This window comes from Nilaparvata lugens, chromosome 5 (assembly GCF_014356525.2).
Source record: "Nilaparvata lugens isolate BPH chromosome 5, ASM1435652v1, whole genome shotgun sequence".
NCBI classification, from domain to species: Eukaryota; Metazoa; Arthropoda; class Insecta; order Hemiptera; family Delphacidae; genus Nilaparvata; species Nilaparvata lugens.
In genome coordinates, this window is record NC_052508.1 from 38758729 (window position 1) to 38779841 (window position 21113).

The following is a 21113-nucleotide window of genomic DNA, read 5'->3' on the forward strand; positions in this document are numbered from 1 at the left end:
TTCATGAGTTTTTTAGTCAGAGTTTGACCGTTCTCATTGGTTTGGTACTCTGAGAACAATTCGCTAGGAGGAATTTGATGAAGTGGAGCGAGAGGGAAATCGGCATGCATATCATGTAACTCCTGTGGGTACTTGAGATCACATTCAATTACATAACCAGTTTCTGATCCACTCTCCAAATTTGTAAAGTCAAGAGCATGGATTTCTTCCTCTGAGAGGAACTTGAAATTTCCATAAGGTAAGAATTGATTCATAGAGTGGGCATACAAAGAATTACAATCTATATAAAGCAAATAGTTACTTGGTTTTGTGGGATTGTATGTGTCAGGGATGTGTTTGTTATTGGCTTCGCAATAACGCTTGGCAATAAACGAAACACCACCGCGCATTCCTGATTCAAACAATAGATGTATATCGGGATCGCTAATCAATTGAAGTTCAACCTGGGTGAACTTTAACATACAATTCCAAGTGTAATGAGCAAAATGAGTCACATCGAGGCCATATGACCTAAAAAGTGTTGACCTCATTTCTTCGAAAACCTCAACTAATAGCATGGTGTCTAGGCACAGATAGAAATCATGATACTCGCCGAGAGATTTCAACTTGAATGTTGAGAACACTCTTTGTGCATGCTCATAGTCTTTGGTGGAGAGGGGTGTATCGTTAAGATCATTATAAAAACATTCTATCGGAGGGAGAGAAGTCTCAGCAAATTTTTCAGGGCAAGATATGTACGAATAGGGATATACTCCTTTTTTTAACAAGAGTTGCCTATGTTCGAGATCGGGGTCATTAAATACTGAAAACAGACATTTGAACTTCGATTCCATATCTGTACTATCTACCAAGTTGTGCACAAATACTTCTAAAGATTCATTCATAAATTTATATGAATCTAAAAACTTAATTTTTCTCACTGTCAATGTCAAAAATCTTTCTGATGTATTGGCGATACAGGAAATTTCTTTTTTACATTTGCCGAGACTTTTAGAATAAAATGACTGTCAAATCCACTAAAATTATGGAAGTAACAGCTAATCGTATCGTCAGTTCGAGTATTTAAATTACACGACACATGAGCAGCACACAAAAACTTTCCATTTTCATGTGCATGATGGCATACCTTTGTCTCTGTTTCGGTAAAAACTCCATCGCAAAGGCCGCACTTATCAGCGTTTTGAAATTTGCATTGCTGATGCTCACTTAAATGCTCCATTGGAATTTCGCATTTTATATCTGCACTCAATAAATCGCCCAGTTCGATTATTTCCTTGAGAAATTTCTCCATGATCTTTTCATTGATATTACTTGATCTATAGAGTACTGATACGTGATATCCCCATTCACATCAATTACAACAAAACAATACCCACACGGAATATGAAACACCGTTTTCTTGGTGTAACTTCTGGTGATAGGTACATCCTCAGATTCATTACCATCCATATTCACAACAAATGTTTCCAAATCCGCGTGGATTGTATACTTTTTCTTCAAAGTCAAACCGAGTTTTCTAAATTTGATTGTCTCACCTCATTTTGGGTATGAAGTTCTCTGAGACTGGAACTTTGAACAAAGCTCTAGATGTCTCATCAAATTTGCTTTCCCATCCCGGTTTATTTCCACATTTATTTCCACATTTGGTACATTAAAAGAATATGTAAAAGTGCATACATTTCATTGTTTTTACAATATTTCAAACAGGTTATTAAAGATTTTTTTTACATATTAAACACTATTACCATAATACATATATAGAGTGGAATTCCCCCAAAAAGACTGTTCGTCTGTGATTGAGGGAGAGTTCTTATCAAGTAAGAGTAATATGTATCTCATCAAATAATAATATACTACAAGCATACTTAATTAATAAGATATCATTTTGTCTACATCAGAGGAGAAAAAAAAACAAGACAAAACATTTTGTTTTTGTTTGTTAGCGCAGAGTGATCATAAAAGTAAGATACAAAAAAGTGAAAGAGCAAAGGGATCAAGACAAGCGGTGATGCAAATGTAATATTAGTATATAATCAATGCTGGGATGCTACGTGTAGGGTGAAAGAAGAAGTTGTTCAGCTCCATTCCAGCCCAAGCCAAAGAGCCACCCCACCAACCTCCTTTTATACACCACATCGCTGCAACCCTTGGCCTCCCTCATGTCTTCCGGCAAATTCCTATAGATAATTTGAGCTAAGTAGAACGGTGATTTAAGTTCTATTCCATGCATTAATCTGGGGATAGAATAGCCATGGTTATTTCTTAGTCTAGTATGGTAATTGTGCTGTATGTTGGCAAGAAGTTCTATTTTATGTTTCCTAATATATGTAAGAATTGTTTTAATAAATAGCTGTCTTAAATTTAACACAGGGAAGTCCGAGAAAAGCAGCGACGTGGGGTACCTGGGTTCTTTTTTCAGGATGGTCTTCATGATTGTACGTTGGGTAACGGCCAACCCAGGTACCCCACGTCGCTGCTTTTCTCTTTTTCTCTTTTCATTTTTTGTGTTTACTGTTTTGTTTGATGTAAATCTGTGAAAACAGAAATTACAAACATGTACTTGATGAGCATTTTTCGAAAGGTGAGAAAGAAGATGTGACAATCCGTTTTTCCCGATCGTGGTGTTAATTAAACAAAAATGTGTTTTTCCTGCATCACCTTTCAACATTAAAAGATTAATTTGGTATTTACGCATACAGAATATGTTTGTTTGATAGGGGAAAAACTTTTTGTTGTCATAAGCGATAACATGAATTGCGATGTCTGTATTGAGAATTTCAAATTTCTTTATGTCGCGATCGGTGGTTAAACTGCCGAAATTAACTGCGCGAGTGTTCAGCCTATGAGCAAATTTGCTCAAATATTTCACCTTCAATCTCGAATTATTTGGTTTCTGGTGAAAATAGGCTAGAACACTCCACAGAAAACACTTTTCATCAGAATGATTTTTGACATTGATAACACATTTCTTATTCTTGATGAACTGGGGTGTTTGAATATAACTGCTTGTGTATATTGGATTATATCTAATCACATTTACATCAAGCGAGTCAATCTTCTTCAGCACCCACCCACTCCCAAATCGAACAAAGTTATCGAATGAACTTAAAATTTTCCTAACTGCTAACATAAATTGTTCATTCAATTCGTCATAACTCTCCAAGACATTCAAGCCTATGGCCGAGCAGCCATGAAGATTCACAATGGATGAAACAGCTTCAGATTCCTCTGATTCTAAAACTACCATCTAATACAATAATACATTTAATACTAAAAATCATTTCACATTCCCTTCGAAACGTGCAGCGTGTTCTCTTATTATCTCAAAAACACAAGCTTTTGAGTTTTGAAGCACATTTTCAATGTCAGGTGCTACGTTTTCAAAGGAAATGCAATGGCGAATTGCTCACGAACTCACGCCTCCAAGCCTATGTTCTCTGCTATGCTCCATCTCTGCTACTAGCGGGTTGCTGAAAACAAACAAAGGATATATCACTATGGCACAGAATTAGATATAAAAAACAAGTAAACATTAATCTAAAAATCAGTTGTGATTTGACAAGCTGCAAGTACAGTGCAAAAAATGTTATCTCAGGATCAGATTTTCATGCACCAACGATTGAGGTTATTAACATTTGATAATTGTTGGAAATTAGAATCGATTCTGTTGTTACCTCAAAATATGGCTAAACAGGGTTTTAAAATTGTGCGAGCACCTGACGTTGTTCAATGTGTGTTTTGTTCAGTATATTTAGAAAATTGGTTGGCAACAGACGATCCTAGTAAGGAACATGAGCAATGCAGTCCAAATTGTGGATGGCGCAAAGAAGATAATATTTCATGTGAAGAGGAGAATTTCGATAATAATATTCTATGACAATATGAAGAACGAGTTTTAACTTTCCATCGTTCAGAACCATTCAAGCTCTCGGTATTTATTAATAGAGCAGACTATTTTGCAATGGATATTTTTTACATGAGAAATCATATCTGCAATGTGTATATTGCAAATATATTATTGAAAATCCTTATGAAAAAGTGATACATGTTCCGTTTTGTATATATAAGAAGATGAGCTATAATGGAAAAGAAAAGACGAATGTTGAAGAAGAAGATGGTGTGGGAAAACAAGCTGGATATTGTACAATATGCACTCTGTTGTAGAAGTAATTCCTAATCAGAATCGAGATATTAGTGATTTGTTAGGAATAAGTGCATTGTAGCAGTATCAGGGAAGAAGTAAGTTCAGAAAAAATCATGATTAGAAAAAAAAATAATTGTATCATACTTACATGCAATGAATGATGTGCTGTACTGTCTCTCTCTCTCTGCTTACACTCCAACTCTCAGACTAGTTCTTCATACGTCTTTCCTCCTCAAAGACTGGAGTGATTATGCAGTAGTGCACACTCGAACTCTGTGAAATCAACAAACATAATGAAAATCACAATAATATTGAGAAGAAATTTAGCAAGTCAACATGTGATTTTAATTATTAAAATTAATGAGGAGATTTGATATTACATTGCTCTCACATTCGAAATATTTTTATTCGAGATATTATATCTGGAACTGAGGAATTTCATATTAGTGCATTGTGAGAATTTGATATTTTTTCTCTGAATGCACCTTGCTGTACGTGTTAGAATGCATTTGTATGTGAAGGATGTGATAAGCAGGAAAATGCACTATCTCTCACTCATCCTAAACAGAGAGAGAGAAACGAATGAGTATATAAGTAGCGGTTATTGGATTTGCCAGCTTCATTTGAGCACTAGTCACGATCCTGTTACACATATCCTCGTCATCATGGACTCATCATCTACGCGTCAGGACTACATTCTTCCATATACTCATCCTCATCAACATCAAAGCACTTCCTTCCCATCTTACTGGGCAGCGCAAGCTGCACAGAAGAAGAAGCTTCCATCCGTCAATACCAGTGCTGCTCCCGCTGCTGCTGCTGCTGCTGCATCTGACTGCGAGGACTCACCGCTGAAGAGCCGTGGTGTCTTTGTGGAGAGAGGGATGAGCAGTGAGGAATTCATTGTACCGGACACACCACCATCTCATCTGGGGTGGGCACCGAGGCGTGTACCACTCACGATGATTTCCAACAAGCAACAGGGGAAGAGAAAGCTGCACTTTCTGGATGATGAGGAGGAAACCAACTTTGTACCCTCAAAGGTTGGTTATTTCAAATATTATTAACATGTAATGTGAACAGATAATTTTAAATCTTTATATGTTGTCATTAATTTGTTGAAAGCTTGCTACTAAATCTTGCTAGTATCTGATAAATTTCTTACTTTACTGAGAAAAACTAATTTCCAATAGATCTGTTCACATTACATGTACTCAAATTGTGATATTAAATGATTAGAGTTCAATTTATTGTGAGAAATTGATGAATCTGATTTGAAAGACAATTTCAATCAGGAATTATTTCTTGATAACGAATTGTAATATAGGAAATGAAACTATTCAACTTTAGAGTTCAGTTCAGAATTGAATAAGATGTATATTTGAGTTCATGAATATGATGATTACATTGATATATTCATTTGAATTGAGCAACTTCTATGTTGTTCTATGAAATCAAGAAATATAATTATTTGAAGTGATTAGGTTGAATGCATGCTACTATCTAATAAATTTCTCACTTTACTGAGAAAAAAAACTAATTTCCAATAGATGTCTTCGTATTACATGCATGCACAATGTGATATTGAATGATTAGAGTTCAGTTAAGATGTGTATATTTTGAATTCATGAATATTATAATGATTACATTGGTATGATCATTTGAATTGAGCAACTTCTATGTTGTTTTATGAAATCAAGAAATATAATTATTTGAAGTGATTAGGTTGAATGCATGCTACTATCTAATAAATTTCTCACTTTACTGAGAAAAAAAACTAATTTCCAATAGATGTCCTCGTATTACATGCATGCACAATGTGATATTAAATGATTAGAGTTCAGTTAAAATGTGTATATTTTGAGTTCATGAATATGATGATTACATTGATATATTCATTTGAATTGAGCAACTTCTATGTTGTTCTATGAAATCAAGAAATATAATTATTTGAAGTGATTAGGTTGAATGCATGCTACTATCTAATAAATTTCTCACTTTACTGAGAAAAAAAACTAATTTCCAATAGATGTCTTCGTATTACATGCATGCACAATGTGATATTGAATGATTAGAGTTCAGTTAAGATGTGTATACTTTGAATTCATGAATATTATAATGATTACATTGGTATGATCATTTGAATTGAGCAACTTCTATGTTGTTTTATGAAATCAAGAAATATAATTATTTGAAGTGATTAGGTTGAATGCATGCTACTATCTAATAAATTTCTCACTTTACTGAGAAAAAAAAACTAATTTCCAATAGATGTCCTCGTATTACATGCATGCACAATGTGATATTAAATGATTAGAGTTCAGTTAAAATGTGTATATTTTGAGTTCATGAATATTATAATGATTACTTTTTGAAATTGAACTGATCAAGCTTACTAGTTGATTAGACTTCAGTCAAAAAATTGAATAAGATGAATATTTTGATTTCATTATTATGATGCTTACATATTATTTGTACTCATCATGCATACTATTTTTTGCTATAATAGAATATAATATTAAAGTGATGTGTTAAGAAAATTACTGATTTAGTTGATAGTTATTTCTTGCAATGTACATTGAAAGAGTTTGCTTATTAATTTGATGTATGCATCACTATTGGATTCTGCAATATGAAGCAAGGAATATTATTTCAATAACTGATATTACTCACTTTGTGTAAAGAATGTCTTGTCAATCTGATGATATCAAGTTGAGATTATGACAATAATCTGTTGATCACAAGTAGTTGATAATCTGAAACAAATTATAATAACTTACTAATCATAGATTTATTTTTATTTAACAGAAACAATGTGCATATGAAGGTGAGAACTCCTCCATGGTTCCACTACTAGAGGAGGGTGCGCGGGATGATGACAATCAGGATGATTTTGTTGCAATCATCAATAGACCCACGGCTAAACCGTGGATGCCTCTCCGTGAGCTGGCGGAAGATGTCCCGCATAGTATCATCTCGGCTCGTGAGGGAACAAACCACCACGGGAGAAGAATAATATTAAAAAAAACATTTCATCTACAAAGAAAATCTCTGAGGTATATCTACCTCAGAGATTTTCATCCATAATTTCCCCCGTAAAAGTTATTGAATTTAATGCCAATTGTAAAAATTTAGCAATAGTGGTGAAGCATGTCACTGCTACATGGACTGACATTAAGATTGTTAAAATTTAACAATCTTATTGTCATACCATGTTGTGGTGAGATGCTTTATAAGTAGTAGTAGTATATAATGTAAATATTGTAGTGATTAATAATAAATTGTAATATTGTTTTTATAAAAATTGTTTTTGATTCTCACCTGTTTGTTGTGTCAAAGAAGAAGATGTAGAATAGTACACTGTTCACGCAAGAATAGATCCTCTTGTAACTGAACACTCAATGAATGTAGAATAGTTCACGCAAGAATAGTAATGCTCTTGTACAGTCAATGAGTGTTTGCTCACAAGAGAAGCTATTTTATAGTTGCTGCTGTGCGCGCACGCGCATGCACCACATGTCGGTCTTGACCTTGTTGTGAGATTCTCTTCCATCTGTTAGCGCTATACACTCACTATAGATATTGCAATCTATTTTTATCAGTCTTACAACACTTGAAGGGAGAAGTTGTGCAATGAAGATAATCGTATGGAGAGTTTTATTTGTTCTTCTCTTTATAATATGTTGTGTGAATATGCTATTTCTTTTCCATATTGCTTTGAAAAAATATGATTCAATGCAAAATGATAGTAAGAGAATATTGGAATCTATACAAAATGTATGAAATAAGATTAGGGATTTTGAAACACCTCAATTGATGCAGGAATCACTGCTAGTAAGAAATCATACATTATCTTATATCAAATCATGTGTCAATTCATCAGATGCTTCTCTCGATGTTAGTCTAAGACATTGGTATAGATTTATGATTGATGAACGTTCAATTCTTTGCAATTTCTACAAAACTTACAACATACTTAACAAGTGTGTTAATAAGACATATGATGATAGAAAATTGTATTCCCTATTGATTAAAACATACCAACTTTGTAGTAATATATAAAGCACTTAGTGAGACAATTTCTTTGTCTCTTGATTGAAGTTAAGTGTTTGATTAATTAACCTTAATCGATGTTCAACTATTGAGTTGAAAGGTAATGAAAAATGGTATGTAGAAGAAAGTTATCTTCTAGGAAACGAGGGAGAGGAAACTTGAGTTCGGCTAGCAAAATTGTCAAAGGTATAGCGGGTACTGCGGGGGACATTACATCAACTATTACAAATAAATTTGATAAACGCATCCCCCATTGAAACACACTTACCTGGTGGCTATCAGTGGTGGGGACCTGGCACCAAGGTTGATGAAACGTTAAAGAGAGTTGATGAATGTATAAATTCATTAGATAGATCCTGTAAGGTACCTGATATAGCATACACTCAAAATAGTGATAATAAGTCGCAAGCGATTGCAGACAGAGCTCTTGCAAACACAGCATGGGAAATATTCAAGAATCCAAAAACAGCTCTAAGTGAAAAACACTTAGTTATCTTGTAACAAAAGTGATGAAAGCTAAAGCAGCGTTTGGCGGTGGTTTGAGAAAGAAGAAGAAGAAGAGCACTAGTGTTAGGAAAACTCATAGCAGCTCGATAAGGAAAAAAGCTATTGCTCAGTTGGAACAGCATATTGCAGGTAGAGGTTACTATTTGAAACCGTACCTTCAATCTTGAGTGGTGTTCGTATTTTGATTGGGCCCAACCCCACATCCTCCTCCTCACCATATGGTGTAAGTTTATTCCCAAAGAAAAAAGTAAAAAAGGAGTTAAAAAACGTAGAAAGACAAAGAAGGTGAAAAAGTGAATATTGATGGTGAATTGTCTAATCACGATCAAATAAAATGGTGTCAATTATTACAAATTCCCCTACGAGGTGTATACATGATAGATACATTACCTAATAAAATTCCAAAAAATGAGAATTGTATTGTTAATTTAGACACTCAATCTGGACATGGTACACACTGGGTTGGTTATAAGAAACGAGGATCAAATGTTTACTATTTTGATCCAATTGGTAATTTACAACCACCTTATGAATTGAATAAATATTGGAAAAAAGAAACAGGTGTAAATATTTTTTACAATGTTGAGCACATGCAACCATTACATACAAATATATGTGGACACCTTATGCTCTTTTTTTGCGAACCAGTTGTAATCCAGTATTTGTACCGAAAACATATAAGATGGTTGTTATTACATTACGATCTAGATCAAGTGATCTTCATGAACATTTGCAAGAAATTCTCGATTTGGATAAAAATAAAGAATGTGAAATTGGTTTGAATAATTTCTGTACTTACAATAGCATTGCAAATGTTATAAAAGGTAAAAATTCTACCTTCAAATATGGTGATAAATTAATTGATCTTGATACGGGTGCATATGAAGTTGATGACATTATATTAGCTTTAAAGACTAAATTGAATAGTGACGAAAAGAAACTTAATATAAGAGCTAACACGAATACTATGAAGCTCGAATTTTTTTCTGATAAGCCTATTGACTTTACATCATCTACTTCAATAGGAGAAATGCTTGGTTTTGATAATGTTATATTACAACCGAATAAATGGTATTATTCTCAGCATTTAGTTAGCATAACAAATATTGACTCTATTGTAGTTGAGTGCAATATAGCCTGTGGGAGTTACTCTGATGGCAAACAGAGACATATTATATACAAGTTCTCACCTAGAGTACCTAGTGGGTATTTGATAAATGAAACGCCTAATCCGATAATCTATATGCCTTTAAACACACATAGAATTCAAAGCATTAATATAAAGGTAACAGATCAAGAGATATAATTACAATTAGACTTCACATTTGTGAAAAACAAAGAACTTGAAATGGGATTCCTTGTTTTCAAACCTCACACTAGCATTTGCTCACAGAAGCTCATTAGAGACTTGAACGTGATAGAGTCAACACCTAAAAAGCTATGTGCTATATCACCGAAAAGCGCGAGAATATTGGAAAAGTTGGGATTTATAGTAGATTGGTGTCATGTACAGCGCAGCAATTAGTGAAATTCTTGATGTTGAATCTCAACTTGAGTTCTATAATGATATTACTAAATTTCAGTTCCATACTCATACAGTATATTCGGGTCAAGAAATTAAACCCTCAGATGAAGCTCGCATCCATGTGGCTTCTATGGATCAGTACAGTCTTCCATGCAAATCATTTATATTTATTGAGGGGGAGGTGAAGTGTCCAAAACCAGCTGCGAAGGCCGGGGATGATCCGATAGAAGCTAAGTATATATTATCCAGTAACCTCATTGGAAATCTCTTTGATGAAATTCGATATGAATTGGCTGGACAACAAATTTCTAAATCAAGACTAATTGGATTAACATCAACAATTAAAGCTATACTAGTGAAAAATATGTTTGATGAGAACACATATCACTTGGCTGGGTTTGACAGAGCAGGATATACACTAAAAGATAAAAAGTTTACATTCTGTGTACCTCTTAAATTAGTTTTACCATTTTTTGAAGACTTTCAAAGAATAATTTTAAACTTGAAACAAGAAGTTGTATTATTAAGATCACCAACAGATCTCAATTGCATCGAGTCTACAGAAGCAACAAACGTTAATATAAAAATAACGAAGCTTCAATGGAGAATTCCCTATATCACTTTAGAAGATCATGTGAGGTTGAAATTTTTGAGATTGCATTTTTCAAATTTTACTCATTTGAGGTTTTAGCTTTGATTGGTTAACATCTACAATGTCTTCTAATTCTGAGAAGAAAACACGCTCTATCGGGATACAGCGTGATCTTAATGCCGAGCAAGACTTCTTCTGCTATCCCTCAAGATGTAGTACACCTAAACCACAGGAGGAGGAGGAGAAGGGAGGACAAAGGAGGACAATGGAGGAGGAGGAGGAGGAGGACAAAGGAGGACAACGGAGGAGGAGAAAACAGAGCACATCATCGAACAGAAGGAAGAAACTCTCTCCTGTAAAAAATTCGCTACAGTCGACATGCATTGGTTCAAGGGAAATTCTAATCAAATTATTGTGAAAGAAATCAGAATCATAGATCAGGTAAATAGCTTTGTTGTGTTACATTTCAAATCACCATTTGCAAAGTCAGAATTGAATGCTAAATTGCGTAAGCAAGCAACATGGGCAGAGAACAATTATCACAAAATACGCTGGGAAGATGGTAATTTTATTTATACAGACAAATTATTGATATCTTATCTTGAAGGATATGATAAAATCTACACAAAAGGTACAGAGAAAGCTAAGTTTCTGAGAAGGTTACACAAAAATGTATGTTGTTTACCGGATAAAATTGAGAAACCAAATTTTAACTACTTTACAAGTTCTTGGTGTTATAATGCCTGTGAAATTCATCATCGCAATCCGGGCGGCCGATGTGCGCTTTTCGCAGCTATAATTCTTTGATAATGAAAAATATGGACTCATCTCCAAATTTCATGTGTGAAAACAATAGAATGCTTAGCATGAAAAAATGTCAATTCTATTCAAATACAGAAAAGAAAAACTTTGCAAGATATGGCTTTTTCTATAACGGACAAGAAATTCAATGTGTTTATTGTATGCAAGCATTGAAATATCATACTGCTCGTGTATGTTGCATTGGAGGGAAGGGGCAGGAACCATTCAATTTCTCTATATTAGTACCGACATATGTATAGTTTCTACATTTGCTCATCATGGACCCGTGCAAGTGGGTGCAAGCCGATAGTGAATTGGAAATGAGGTTAGAACAGTGTATTGATTGGTATGATGCCTGTGAAATTGCAATTAAACATTCAACTCATGAAAATCATTATTTGGTGGAACAACTAAAAGACATTTTCTTAAACACAGTGAATTTGAACGATATAAATGATTATCTATGCTATTACAGACCCCATAAACTGTCTGTTAGTAAACTAATAAAAATTGAAGAGGAAGTGATGAACAATTGTAGTGTATTGTGTAAATAAATTTCTAGTGTATACTCGATTGTTTTCATTTTCCATTGTACCTGAAATGTCTAGGTTTAACCGTTCAGTAACACTTTGTTGGTTGAGCTGTAAAGATCTCACATGCGTTGAAGCTCAATTCTATTTATAGAAGTGTGTAGTATAGTGTGCAGATACAAGTTCATTCAAATAGTTTCTTATCATGTTTTACCTGTACATACACTCAACTGAAAAATATGGTTGATTGTTATAGCTTTTCAAAGTTCAAGAGACTATCTCGTCTCTTGATGTCAATTTCATTCAATGATTTTGATCTAATTGCAAAGAATATTAAATTTCCAATGGGTGATGAGGTGAGTGATCTTGCATTAACAAAAACAGAAAATCTCCACTTTCCAATTTTATCTGAAATTTTTGAATTACTCAATATACTAGAAACTGGACATTTGCATTATGGTTGTTCAAATAATGATGAATCATTAGCTATTGTTAATAATTCTAATGATCTCTGGAAATGCTTATATGACATTGCCAATAAAAAATGTAAAAGATCATAGATCACTCTCTAGAGAGTTTAAAGTTACATGTCTACTAATGTGTGTGTATTTGGATATACAAGTTCATTCTATGCATTAGTTATGATTGAGGAAACATTCAAAATATAATGTTCGTTGTGTGTACAACCCACAATTCTGCATGTGCTCCACATCGTTGTCAAGTACATGTTTCAGTTAAATCTGAGAGTAAGATATTCATTTCACTTAAATCTGGCAGAAGTTTGTTTCACTTAAATCTGTCAGTAGATTGTCTCTCTCTTTCACTCATATCTCTCTCTCTGCTTCAACATCAAATAGACCATGACTAAATGTAATTGAGCATGACTGAATGTAATTAGGCATGGCTATATTAACTGGAGCATGACTAGAGAGAGAAAGAGAGAGAGAGAGAGAGAGTATCATTGTTATCATCTTCTTCTTCTTCTTCTCCTTCTTCTTCCACCTCTCTTTCTTCTTCCTCTTCTTCTTCTTCTTCCTCTTCTTCTTCTCCTTCATCTTCCACCTCTCCTTCCTCTAGAGAGAGAGAGAGAGAGCGAGAGGGAGAGCTTCTTCTCCTTCTAAGGAGCAGTGGAGGGGGCAGGAGTGGTGCATGGGAGGAGGGGGTACATAGGATGAGTGCCGTGAGAGGGGGTGGGGGGAAAACTTGTGAAAAAAAGTGTTAGTATCTGTACTTCTCATCTACTGCTGTATTCACAGCATTTAAGTCATATTTGAACTTTGACCACCTTGTTCTGAACTTGACAATTGAAAATTTCCCGAAGATAAAATCCCTCAACACTTCATTCAGAAGAACCTGAACAAAAGTATAGGAAGCTCTTCTAGTGTTGCTATCTGAGTTGCTAAGGTTAGTTTCATTTTGTTGCTTCATCTTGTGAGTCGTTGCTAGCTTATGATACAGAGAAGATCGATGAGACACAGGTCTTTAGGCAACATTTCACATCTTTATCTTGTGTATCAACTGAGCTTAACCATCTCTGCAAATTCAATCGAACTGAACACCGAAGTGTGTTATCTTCGGTCGTTATCAAGTCACTTCTGAGAATCAATTCATTATCAAATAAACAAAAGCATTGTCATGAACAAATCCGATGCATTATTATGATTTACAGAATCGTGCCTAAGAACTGTAACTATATTAAACCTCTAAAGTAGTGGTGTTTTGAGAGAGCTGCCTATCCAATAGAAATCGAGGGGTGTGGCCTCCCCCTCCACCCCCCCTGCCCTAGTCCGCCATTTTGGCCACGCCCTCAGCCAATAGGAATCGAGGGGCATGGCCACACCCCTTTTTCCTCCCCCTCCACCCCCCTGTCCACATTTTGGCCACGCCCCAAGCCAATAGGAAGCGAGGGGGCGTGGCCAAAATGGCGGCCCCCTCCACCCCCCTTCCCTAGTGTCGGCCATTTTGTCCCCCACCAAAGTCTCCACCCCAACCAATAGGAAGAGGTTCCCCAGGCCCCAACGGCCATCTTTGTTGTAGCAGGTGTTTGCAACTGTCATCTGCCCCAGTCATCCCCCACCAAAGTCCCCAACCAATAGGAAGAGGTTCCCCAGCCCCCGATGACCATCTTTGTTGTAGCAGGTGTTCTGACAAAAACAACTGCCCCAGTTAACACCTGCTTCAGCAATTAAGTGGTGCCAATTAGCATATTAAAAATATCCCCACATTGAAAATCTTTAAAATCTTTAAAATCACAGATATCACTACTAGCACTAAACTCTCAAAGTACACTACTAATCTATTTCCCAGTCATATTTTTTTCTTTTTTTTCCTGCATCACTTGGTCACCTATCACTGAACATTCTTTTCAAAAACAACTCTTGCACCTGATCAGAATTCAAATTATGTTGTACAGCTTCACTCATGTCAAAGATGTACCTCTTTTTTACATATTGTGCAATCAAATAGTATGAAAAGTTGAACAACTGTTCATTTAAATATTTCTGAAAATCTTCACCTTTCATAATCATCTGCATAATGTCATCTTTTAGCTTCTCACCAAAAGCTAAATTTTTTTCATCAAGTTTCTTTTGCACCTCAGCAAACATAATATTGAATGTTGTTTCTAGATCAACTACTTTCAAATTATAATCTTGCCTGTTAATAAAGTTAAGTTTAGTTTGTGCAAGTAGATTGTCTTTTAATTCTTTCAATTTAGTTTCTAGCAAATCTGTATTAACATGTTTTAAACTATTGTTTTTACTTTGTTGTTCACATAATGTCTTCAATTCGTCTGATTTCTGATCAAACAACGACCTACTAACATACTTTACCTCAATATCATCACTAATTGATTTAGACAATGTTTTCAATTGTGAATCGAAATACTGTTTTTGTTGTGCTATCTCCTTCAATATATCAGACATTGAATGCAATTTACTTTCAAACACTTTTTTAGTAATTAAATCAGACTGTAGTTTTTGGAATATACTAGTTGATATTGCAAGTAATTTGCTGTCTAAATATTTCCTATCTACTAAATCAGATGATTCAGTTTGCAATTTAGTGAATATATTTGTTGATATTTCAAGCAATTTACTGTCCAAGTATTCTTTGTTAACTAGCGGTGATGATTGATCAGACTGTAGTTTTTGGATTATACTAGTTGAAACTTCCTTTAATTTACTATCCAAGTATTCTCTGTTAACTAGCGGCGACAATGGATCAGACTGTAGTTTAGTGAATATATTTGATGATATTTCAAGCAATTTACTGTCCAAGTATTCTCTGTTAACTAGCGGCGACAATGGATCAGACTGAAGTTTATTGAATATATTTGATGATAATTCAAGTAGTTTACTGTCTAAATATTCTCTACTTGCTGCCACTAATGACGATGTTGCTGCTGCTGATGATTCACAACCACTGTTTAAAACTAATGGTGGCGGTGCTGTTGTATTAAACACATGATGTGTCCTACCAAATCGATCTATTGTACTACTCACAGCAGCGGCGCTACTGCCCGACATCTCTGTCCTTGTCAAGTGTTAAACACATACTAACGACTAAAAGCAACATTGCCTCCTAATATAATACCACTTTCTTTCAGTTCTTCAATAATAGAAGCTATTTCAACTGAATGTGATCTATTTCCCGCCTGCTGTGATGAAAGCAGAATATTTAATCTGTCTATCAGTTCATTTGGATTATCCCAGTAGACATACTGTCGACTAGTAGATTCATTTCTTATAAAACCCATACCACTAACAGCTGCTGCATCATCAATCCTAGATCTTTTTGTTCTCCTACTACTACTTGATGGAAATAAAGATTGAATAATTTGTGATTTATAGCCTGTATTTCTCTTTACATAACCGCGTCTATCTAAATGAGCAGCGGTAAGCTGCAATATATTACGATATTTTCTTAAATCACGTTCTGTGTACAGTTTCTGGTCAGGCTGTTTTTTAAATAGAAGTTCACACAAACCAACTGTTAAACGATACTTATTATTGTCGATAATTAAATAACCATTGGCAATACTAATATCCTTTACACCCATATAGTATTCATTTAGTTTACTATCATAACATATACCATAAGATATACAATTATTTAGTTTTTCTTTATGAAATTCACGTATATACTCATCAATAAAATCCACTGTTGTTGTTGTTTTATTCAAAATATCACTTACATTAGATCTATTCAAACCCTCATCCACATCCATTTCCTTGTCCGCGTCTTTCTCCTCCCTCTCTTCCTCCTCCTCCTCCTCCTCCTCCTCCTCCTCCTCATCGTCCTCTGATTCTTCTTTAAGTCTGCTACTAGTGTGTGCATGTTGTACAAGTGTATCTTTCAATTGTTTTAGTGGATTGATAATTGGTTCTAATGATTTTTGTCTAATCGAATCATTTTCCCTTATCATACTAGTTAATGATCTATGTTTATTAATAATTGACTTACGCAAACCTTTTATCCTGTCAATTACTTTACTAGTATGACGATGATGATGATCACGTTGCACTAGTCCTCGTCTTCGTCCACGTCCTCGCCCTCCTCTTTGTCTACTTTGTTTTTTTCTTTTTAATTTAATTTTACGCATATTGCTAGTAGTAGTAGTAGAACGATAATTAGTTCTTTCACCTACACTGGCTCAACAACAAATGATGAGAATTGACACATGTCAATTGGTGCTGCTGCTATACACACTTGGATCAATATACTTACCAAGACAATTATGATATTTACCAGCATCTGGTTTACACTCAGTGAAAATTGAAATAAAACTATGATTTCCGCCGCCGCTTTGCCATACATCTGAACATAGATTTCTGAATGCAACGAATGTCATATCAGTTCCAACAAAATCTCTAAATATCAATTTTAAATTGTGCATATCCATTTTAAAAATAATCAGCATATTTGCGTTGTCTCTGATATGATGTTTTGAAATTGTGCCATAGCTTTGAATTAAGTACACACAATCTATGCTTTTGTGTCTGCCCATTGTGAAAAAATTACGTATTTGCGGCACACGTGTAACATTCAAATCGTCAAATATTATCAGTGAATGAGTGTCAATATCATTCGGTTGCGGTATACTTTCAATATTGTCAGATTTATAGTAGTTTACACACTTGAGTTTTGAAAAAACAACATCCATTAATTTATACTTTTCCTGATACAAAGACTTACTGAACAAGTATAGGTTTTTGAATTTTAATCCATTTTTATCGAATATTAAATTCAGCAGTACATTTGTCTTTCCACAATTTGATGCACCGCAAATTAGAATTCTAGCTGAACTTGGCAAAAACTCACCATGCTTTTTTCTATCTAGACAATTTTTGCCCACTTGTTTTGTATCTACAATTAGATTATCAAAGTTAACTATTGCTATTGACTCTTTTGCTGCCGTCATAATAATAACTAATCATTAACTCTTGCTGCGCGCGCTTGCTGTTTACACATGCGTGTCTACAGTTCAACTATGCTGTTAACATCGCTACATCTGATGTGTATGTGTGTGTGTGTGTGTGTGTGTGTGTGTATACTACAAGCGGTTTATGAATGAAGAAAACACGCACATACAATGTTCACAGTTTATTAAAAATACTAGATACATACAAATTTAGCAGCAGCTAAAATAAGTGTGTTGACAATATCTTACAAAATACAAAGTTGACAATACATAAAAAGTTGAAAATACATACAAAGTTGACAGCTGCAGTAAGGTAAGTGGCGGCGAATCTGAGACAGTGATAATACATACAAAGTTGACAGTGTTTTTTGCTAATATTATAAAAAATTGTAAATTATTACAAAGCATGTGTTTTTTCCCTTTCACATAATACAGTATAGCTGTTAGCAGCGTCACTGCTTCACACGCATTAATTAAGATTAGCCTTTGACATGCAATAATCTGAAATATAAATTAATATCTTTTCTTTCTTCTTATCATCATCATCATCTTCTTCAACATCAGCTACATTAAAGTCTATTGATTTAATTTGCGAGTAAAGTATGTTTAGTTGCATAGAAAATTGAGCACAGATACAAGTATCTACTACATCAAATACGCTGCTTGCATTTTGAATTGCATCTTTTAAAAATACATTGTTATATGAGCATATACTTAAATGATACCTACTATCATCATCATCATCATCAACATTAACACTGACATTACCTAATGTTTTTTTACATAAGCTAACTAGAAAGCATTTTTCAATATCAACACGTTTTACACACATCGCTTTAAGCGTACACAAAAGATCAATTATTCTTTTAATAACACTACACGCATCGTTACCATTCAGCAAATAGAACAACAGTGGCGCATCCATTGCCATTGACATTATGTTTATATCATATCTGAAACAATATGCAAATAAATTTAATGATTTTTGCGCGTTGCACGCAGTTTCTTCTGTTTTACAGACAGAGTAATAATATCACTCTTATCTATCCAGCTAGTTTTATCAAAGCCTAACCATTTAACGAGATATTTATTGTTTGATTTTCGTATTATTCGTTCAACTAAATATGTATTTTGTTCGGACGGTGTTAAGTTTGTTTTCATCAATTGTTCACTATAAAATCTACCTTGTATGATTTCATTGTTAAGATCGCGAATTACATAGGTTGGCGGTTGTGTGGGATAAACACCATGAATTATAAACAGTTCTGGCGACCAATTTAATCTAAAACTTTTATCAAAAACCTGACGAAACTTACTTATTCGCACTACGTCACCTAATGCAAACTTTGGACGATAAACTGTACGCGATTGCTTTGTCTTTTTCAACTGTAACATGATCAAATGCTTTTCATGACGTCGTCTAACACTGGCCGGTGTCATGCCAATCGCTGAATGAATAGTGTTATTATATTGATAAACAATGTCCGGCAAAATGTTTAACCATTTTTGCGTACCGCTAGCAGTTAGTCGTTCATACAAAAGTGATTTCAGTGTTCGGTTCAATCTTTCAACAAAAGCTGCCTTAATTTCAGAAAATACACTGTAATGATTAATGTTTAACCTATCGAATAGTTGTTTAACATCCTTATTGTAAAATTCACGACCTAAATCGCTTTGCACATTTTTTATACCTTTATTTAACACTAATATTCGCGCTAATTTTCGTTCAACTTCTTTTCCTGTTTTAGTTTTTAATGGTTCAGCAAAAGCATAACGTGAAAAACAATTAATTGCAATCAAAACATAACGATAGCCGTTGTTTGCTCTAGCAAATTCTGGCAATTCAATTAAATCAATTTGAATGAGGTCTTTTATTCCTTTTAATATATATTTACGTCTGTTGAATTTTCTTCGCGCTGGACGGTGTAATTCCTGAGCAATTTTCTGTTGCAAATCTGACATATTTGGGGTTTCGTTCTGTTCTCCCCTACACGAATGTGTGTGCGCGCGTGCTTGTGCGTGCGTGCGTGATTGTTTTTGCTAGAGTTCAGTCACACCTGCAGCACTGCTCTGCTGTCTTCAACAGCGATCTTTCTTCGTCTTCTTCTTTGTCTTCGACGGATGTTGTTTCTGCCTCCTTCTTCTTCGTGTTCGACACAACACTGAGCTGTGTCGGAGCGGTGCTTGTTGTATCTAATATGAACTGGTTTCACTAATAGCTTCTTGCTCCACTTTCCTCTTGCTCACTCTCTCTCTCTCACTGCTGTGATACGATCAGTCTGGCGTAACACCAGAGCCACTAGCCGTCCTGCTGCTCCTATCAATATCTTCTCTTCTTCTCTCTTCTTCTATTAAATAATGACCCCACGCTTTCGTATCTATACCGTTTGATTCAATGTATCTTTTTGTGTCAAATGGTGATAATGCAACTTTGGCACACGATATTTGATAAATATCATGTGAATAACTGCGTAATTGTGAAAAGCATTCACGTTGAACTAATCTATCTGTCAGACATTTCATGTACATATCATATCTTAGTTTATTGTTTATAATTGTTCTCGCTACACCTTTAGCTGCGTGCTTACTAAATTTTTCATAAGAACTATCCTTAATACTACTACTACTACTACTATTACTACTACTACTGCTACTAGCACTACTGCTTAGTACATATTCAAAACTGTAAAGTTTTGCACGAAGACCACAAAAAGCGGTAATAATGGCAGAATTTAATTCATCTTTAAATGTGCCAGGCACACCACGGTTCAATTGACTATAACAACAATGTGTGACAGGATAAGCACTTGCGTCAAAATGTTGAAGATTTTGTTTGATAACTGCATAGATATCGTCCGATTTGATATGATATAGCAACGAGTCTGTATCGGTCATGCATAATTTAACACAGCTTGGATCGAACATTTTCAAGAAAATGTTGTAGTGGAAATTGAACATTGTAAATTTACTCAAATCAAGAATTGAAAAACCAGCATAAATTGGTCGATCTAATTTTATTTCTGTTTTACACATTTGTACAGCGACAATGTCTTTGTCAAACACAATCCATCGTTTACAGCTTGGTTTTGCAATCAAACTTTCCAATTTTTTCTGACAAGTAATTAGCTTAAAATCTATTCTTTTCCTATTATTTTCCATCAATTTTCCGAACAGACTATTTGAAAGAAATTTGGAGAGGGTACGTTCAAATGAATTTTTTGCTTCCTTTCTCAGTTGTGCATTCGAATCAATAAACGGTTTAAGCCAGTATGACTGATGAAAAGCGATTACTCTATGTACAGCAGTCAATTTCATGCCCAAGCTTAAATAAAGTTTCAAATTTCTATAGTGGAGTACATATCGTTTACGATTATAAAGGGTGGCTAAAAGACGTGATGACGCGGCGCCGGTGTCGGGAGACGGGCGGCGCGCGGCCGCTTCTCTGCGCAGAGCAACAGTGTTGTCTGTTTGATATGAAGAGAACAGGTTGTAAGGCGGCTGATCTTTTAAGGGTGCCAGGGGAAGCTGTTATGTAATTC

The 21113-nt window shown here is 34.8% G+C and overlaps 1 protein-coding gene across 1 annotated transcript; it reads left to right on the forward strand.

Annotated features, from left to right (window-relative positions):
• Nucleotides 1-4624: 4624 nt before the first annotated feature.
• Nucleotides 4625-7448, forward strand: LOC120351360. Its single transcript, XM_039428323.1, has 2 exons — nucleotides 4625-5187; nucleotides 6953-7448. Exons 1-2 carry the CDS (start codon nucleotides 4648-4650, stop codon nucleotides 7229-7231), a joined length of 819 nt encoding a protein of 272 aa, XP_039284257.1. The 5' UTR covers nucleotides 4625-4647; the 3' UTR covers nucleotides 7232-7448.
• Nucleotides 7449-21113: the final 13665 nt, after the last annotated feature.